This window comes from Geospiza fortis, unplaced genomic scaffold (assembly GCF_000277835.1).
Source record: "Geospiza fortis unplaced genomic scaffold, GeoFor_1.0 scaffold387, whole genome shotgun sequence".
Classification (NCBI taxonomy): domain Eukaryota; kingdom Metazoa; phylum Chordata; class Aves; order Passeriformes; family Thraupidae; genus Geospiza; species Geospiza fortis.
In genome coordinates this window covers 55,572-61,468 of record NW_005054546.1, presented here as the reverse complement: position 1 = coordinate 61,468, position 5,897 = coordinate 55,572, and the positions used below count along the sequence as shown (strand labels likewise).

General features: G+C 59.0%; 1 protein-coding gene across 1 annotated transcript in view; it reads right to left on the bottom strand.

Annotated features, from left to right (window-relative positions):
* Positions 1-5,897, bottom strand: part of BCAN (brevican) — a 19,879-nt gene that overhangs the window by 5,370 nt on the left and 8,612 nt on the right. The window contains exons 7-8 of the mRNA XM_031063960.1: positions 2,398-2,505; positions 1,530-1,688 (exon numbers count right to left, since the gene is read on the bottom strand). Coding sequence (XP_030919820.1) covers positions 1,530-1,688; positions 2,398-2,505 — 267 coding nt within the window. The remainder of the gene's footprint in view (positions 1-1,529; positions 1,689-2,397; positions 2,506-5,897) is intronic.

Genomic DNA, 5,897 nt, shown 5'->3' with positions numbered 1-5,897 from the left:
CTGTCCTGCCTGTCCCCTCCTGTCCCCACCTGTGTCGCCTGTCCACGCCTGTCCCTGCAGGTCATCACCTTGCCCTGCCAGTCCCCACCTGTCCCTGCAAGTCCCCACCTGGTTCTGCCGGTCTCCACCTGTCCCTGCAGGTCCCCACCTGTCCACACCTGTCCCCACCTGTCCCTGCAGGTTTCCACCTTGCCCTCCTGGTCCCTACCTGGCTATGCCACTCGCCACCTTGCCCTGCCAGTCCCCACCTGTCCCTGGAGGTCCCCTCCTGTCCCCGCCTGTCCTTCCCGGTTCCCATCTGTCCCTGCAGGTCCCCGCCTGTTCCTCCTGGTCCCCACCTTGCCCTGCAGGTCCCCACCTGGTTCTGCCGGTCTCCACCTGTCCCTGCAGGTTTCCACTTGTCCCTGCCGGTCCCCGCCTGTCCCCGCCTTGCCCTGCCTGTCCCCACCTGTCTGCACCAGTCCCCACCTGGCTCTCCCAGTCCCCTTTCAGGTCCAGCCAGTCCCTGCCTGTCCCTTTGTGTCCCTCTGAGGTCTCTCCTGCCCCTTCCTCCTCCACCCTGAGTTCCTTCAGGCCTCTTTGCTCTCCGTCCCGTTCCCACAGCACTTGTCCCCTGCTCTGCCTTCCCCCATCCCTCCAGGGCTCATTTCAGTCAGGTCCTGGCTTTTCCTTCACATTTACACACCCACCCCTCTGCTGCTCTGCCCACCCATCACTGGATGTGGGATTTTGTTGGAGAGGGGACAAGATCATCGAGTCCAGCCATCCCCCACAGCCAGGGGCACCTCTGTCCCCTGGTGCCACATCCACAGGTCTCCTAAACCCCTTCAGCCATGGGCACTCCCCTGGGCAGCGTCTCCATGGAGGAATTTTCCCAATATCCAACCTAACCTTCCCCATGGTGCACCTTCTGCTCCTGTCCCTTTTTCCCTGGGAGCAGAGCCCGACCCCCAGGTGACTCCATTCTCCTGTTAGGGAACTGTAAAAAGTGAGAAGGTGCCCCCTGAGCCTCCTTTTCTCCAGGCTGAGCCCTCCCAACTCCCTCAGGTCCTCCAGAGCCCCTTCCCCACTCCATTCATTTCTCTGGACACTCTCCAGAGCCCGACCCCCAAGTGACTCTGCCCTGTAAAAAGGGAGAAGGTGCCCCTTGAGCCCCCCCTCACTTCCCTCAGGTGCTCCTGAGCCCCTTCCCCAGCTCTGTTCCCTTCTCTGGACACTCTCTGACCCCCAAGTGACCCTGCCCTCCTGTTAGGGAGCTCTAAATGAGAAGGTCCCCCCTGAGCCTCCCCTAAGCTCCCTTAGGAGCTCCTGAGCCCCTTCCCCAGCTCTGTGCCCTTCTCTGGACACATTTCAGGGCTGAACCTGTCTGCTCCCACGGCTCTGCCTGTACCATCCGTGTTCTGGCCTGTCTGTCTGTCTGTCTGTCTGTGTGTCCATTCAGCCCTACAGGGCCGGGCTCCACCTCCTGTCGAGCTCGCAGCGCAGCCCTGCAGGGCTCAGCAGCAGCGAGGGACAGCAGTGTCACCTACCGTTGATGAAGTCCTGCTCCTCGGGGGTCAGGATGGTGGCCAGGTGCCCCCCGTGGTGCCTGCACTGGCTCTCTGCATCCTCCCAGCTCCTCCGCGTGGAGAAGTGACGGTAGCAGGAGCCCTGGAAGCTGTCCCAGCCTGGGCTGCAGCTCCTCAGGGCTGAGCCACGCCAGGGGAGAGAGGAGAGGGTGAGCGCGGAGCCCGCCGCACCCCAAACTCCTGATCGCCCTCCTTCGTGCCCCCTGGGCTGCAGCAGGAGCTGGGCAGCGTGGCCAGGGTGGCACCAGGGCACTCACATGGCACCCAGGGCACTGACATTGCCAGGGTGGCACCAGGGCACTCACATGGCCAGGGTGGCACCAGGGCACTCACGTGGCACCCAGGGCACTGACATTGCCAGGGTGGCACCAGGGCACTCACATGGCCAGGGTGGCACCAGGGCACTCACGTGGCCAGGGTGGCACCCAGGGGACTCTCATGGCCAGGGTGGCACTCACATGGCCAGGGTGGCAGGGTGGCACACAGGGGACTCTCATGGCCAGGGTGGCACTCCCATGGCCAGGGTGGCACTCACATGGTCCGGGTGGCACACAGGGGACTCTCATGGCCAGGGTGGCACTCCCATGGCCAGGGTGGCACTCACATGGTCCGGGTGGCACACAGGGGACTCTCATGGCCAGGGTGGCACTCCCATGGCCAGGGTGGCACCCAGGAGACTCACATGGCCAGGGTGGCACTCCCATGGCCAGGGTGGCACCAGGGGACTCTCATTGCCAGGGTGGCACTCCCATGGCCAGGGTGGCACCAGGGCACTCCCGTGGCCAGGGTGGCACTCACATGGCCAGGGTGGCACCAGGATGGCACTCACGTCTCTCACAGCCGCTGCCCCCGTAGCCAGGCAGGCACAGGCAGGTGAGCTGGGCGCCGTCCTCCACGCAGGTGCCTCCGTTCAGGCAGGGGTTGGGGACACAGCCACCTGCAAGGGACAGCAGCCGTGCTCAGCACAGAGCTCGGGCACCTCCTCGGTGCCCAGCAGTGCCACGGCCTCCTGGGCATCCTCAGTTCAGAGGATTTCTCCCAGGCTGAGCCTGAGAATCTTAGAGGAAAGAACTCAAACCATTATTATCTCTCTTTCTGTCGGCATTGTTTGTAGTTATGGTTCTCCACAGCGTGTCATCCATGGGCACCGATAGTGTGAGATGTTTCTAGTTTGAGGCCAATTAGATATTTCTCATTTTGAGCTCACCAATAGTGTGAGATGTTTCTAGTTTCAGACCAATTAGATGTTTCTCATTTTGAGCTCACCAGTAGTGTGAGATGTTTCTAGATTGAGGCCAATTAGATGTTTCTCATTTTGAGCTCACCAATAGTGTGAGAAGTTTCTAGTTTGAGGCCAATCACCTCAGTGAGTCCCATTATAAAAAACCCTCTACTCTCATTAAACAGAGCCTTCTGATCCACCTGAAGAGTGGAATCTCTCTTTCCATCCCCAACTCAACATCCTCATCCCTGCAGCATCTCACAGCAAGCAGGTCTCTGACTGGCTCTGGGGCCACCAGCTCTGGGCCAGGTGAGATGTTTCTAGTTTCAGACCCATTAGATGTTTCTCATTTTGAGCTCACCAATAGTGTGAGATGTTTCTAATTTCAGACCAATTCGATGTTTCTCATTTTGAGCTCACCAATAGTGTGAGATGTTTCTAATTTCAGACCAATTCGATGTTTCTCATTTTGAGCTCACCAATAGTGTGAGATGTTTCTAATTTCAGACCAATCACCTTACTGAGTTCCATTATAAAAGACCCTCTCCTTTCAGAGCCTTCTGATCCACCTCAAGAGTGGAGTTTTTCTTTCCATCCCCGACTCAACAGCCCAACATCCTCACCCCTGCAGTGTCCCACAGCAAGCAGGTCTCTGAGCTGCCTCTGGGGCCACCAGCTCTGGGCCAGGTGAGGCTCTCAGGTGCACCAGGACGTGCCTGGAGCAATCCCACACCTCCCTTCCACCACGGGGTGTGAAGAGCCCGGCAGCCCTGGCCCAGAGCTGGCCAGACCTGGGGTTTTGGCCTCCCCTGGAGCACAGACGTGAGCTGGACGCTCTTATCTCCCTTTCATCAAGAGCTGGATGTTCTTATCTCCCCTCCCCATGGTCATTGCCATGCCAGCCCCTGGCCCACTCCCTCTGCCCAGGCCCAGCTTGTCACAGACGTGTTTTATGAAAAATCCTTTTTTCAGGATTTTTCCTCCTGAGAAGCTGAGAGGCCTCAGGAACAAAATGCAAACAATGGTTATCTGCTGCTGTGGGATGCAGCAGGTGCATCTGTGATTGGTCTCATGTGATTATTTATAATTAATGGCCAATCACATCCCAGCTGGCTCGGACAGAGAGTCCAAGCCACAAGCCTTTGTTATCTTTTTCTATTCTTATCTAGTCTTCTGATGAAATCCTTGCTTCTATTCTTTTACTATGGTTTTAATGTAATATATATCATAAAATAATAACTCAAGCCTTCTGAACCATGGAGTCAGATCCTCGTCTCTTCCCTCATCCTCAGACCCCTGTGAGCACCGTCACACCAGCTCCTGTTTTCCCTGGCTGATGCAGTGTTTTGGGAGGGAAGCACAGACCATAAAAGCTGCTGGTACATCCCAGCCACGTGTCCTTGGCCTGGCAGCAAGGTGACAGCAGGCCTGTCCCTCTGGTGTCACCTGCAGCCTGGCCAAGGCTGATAACTCAGCCAGCACTTCCCCAGGAGCCCGTGCTGGTCATTAACGAGCCCAGAGCACAGCGTGTGCTCCCAGCTCAGAGCGTGGTGAAGGGGCTGCTGCTCAAAGTCCTTGACCCGCCCCAGCCCGATCATGCCCTGTTTTATGGTCCTGGGCTTGTGACAAGGGCGATGCTGCCACCCTCACCCTCCCCACGAGGTGCTGGTGGCTCCCTGGGGTGTGCAGCCCGTCCATCCCCAGCAGGGCGAGGCATGGCACAGGATGGGTGACCCAAAATGTCCCGTGGCTGGCTCCTCCTGGGCATCTCTCCTTGCCAAGGCAAAGGCAGCCGTGCCACGGGGTCTGGCCACGCTGCACAGAGCCCCCTTGGTGCCCTGGGGCTGGGCTGGGCACTGCCCTCTCTGTCTGCCTCTCACAAGTGCCCATCCATGCAGGAGGAGGGTGGGAACTCTGAATTTTGGGAGGAAATCACAGAGCTGGACATTGCCAGGCTGTGGATGCAAACGGAATTCCTAATTCGGGGGATTTCTCAAGCCCTGTGTGTGTTCCTGTCATGCCCTGGGGTGGGTAGGGACCCCAGAGGTGCCCTCTGCTGCAAGGAGCGGGGTGGGGCAGGGGATTGGCACTGGGATGGGCATCAGAGCCGGGATCACCCCCAAGGGGGGCAGAGTGGGGCTGGTGGGTGACCCCCACCCACCCACAGCAGCTCGTGCTCCCTCTGCTCACCCACCTCAGCCCCTGGGGGATGGGGTCCATAGGGGTCTGCAGTGATTTTAGGGAGAGCTGCACGGGGCTGGTGGGTGACCCCCACACACACACAGCAGCTCGTGCTCCCTCTGCTCACCCACCTCAGCCCCTGGGGGATGGGGTCCATAGGGGTCTGCAGTGATTTTAGGGAGAGCTGCACAAGGCAGGGTGGTCCTGGCGGGGCTCTGTGCCCCCCATGTGCCCCCCTGCTCATGCCATGCAGCATCCAGCCCTCACCCCCCTGCCAGGGCACTGCAGGGTCAGTCCTGGGGGACACATGGATGGGGGAAAAGCAGCCCCAGGGCAGTGCAGGGTCAGTCCTGGGGGACATGGAGGGGGAAAAGCAGCCCCAGGGGACTGCAGGATCAGGCCTGGGGGCACATGGAGGGGGAAAAGCAGCCCCAGGGCACTGCAGGGTCAGTCCTGGGGGCACATGGAGGGGGAAAAGCAGCCCCAGCCCACCCAAGCCCCCCCAGGGGTCCCTTCCACCCCATTCCCGGGCAGGGCAGGGCCGGGGGCGGGGATTAGTTCGTCAGTGGGAGAGGCGCAAGGACGAAGGGAAGAGCTCGCCGAGATGCTTGTTCTACAAAGCTTTTTAATTAATTCCCTTTATTAGTACCACGGTTAGTCAGAGCAGGGACTGGGGCCGCCTTTCACTTATCGAGGCTTTTTCATGGAAACAGTCATTAAAACACTTCACAGAAGTAGAAGAGATTTAAGTGCGTGCAGAGATCAGACCAATTTGTTTGACAAATATGTGCTTCTCCAGACCTGAAACCTTCCCTTACCCAGCTGAGAGAGAGAGAGAGAGGAGACACGGACGGACAGACAGACAGACAGAGGGCAGCACAGCGTGAAGGAAAGGTGTTGGCTATCTCTAGTGCCACAGAGCAGCC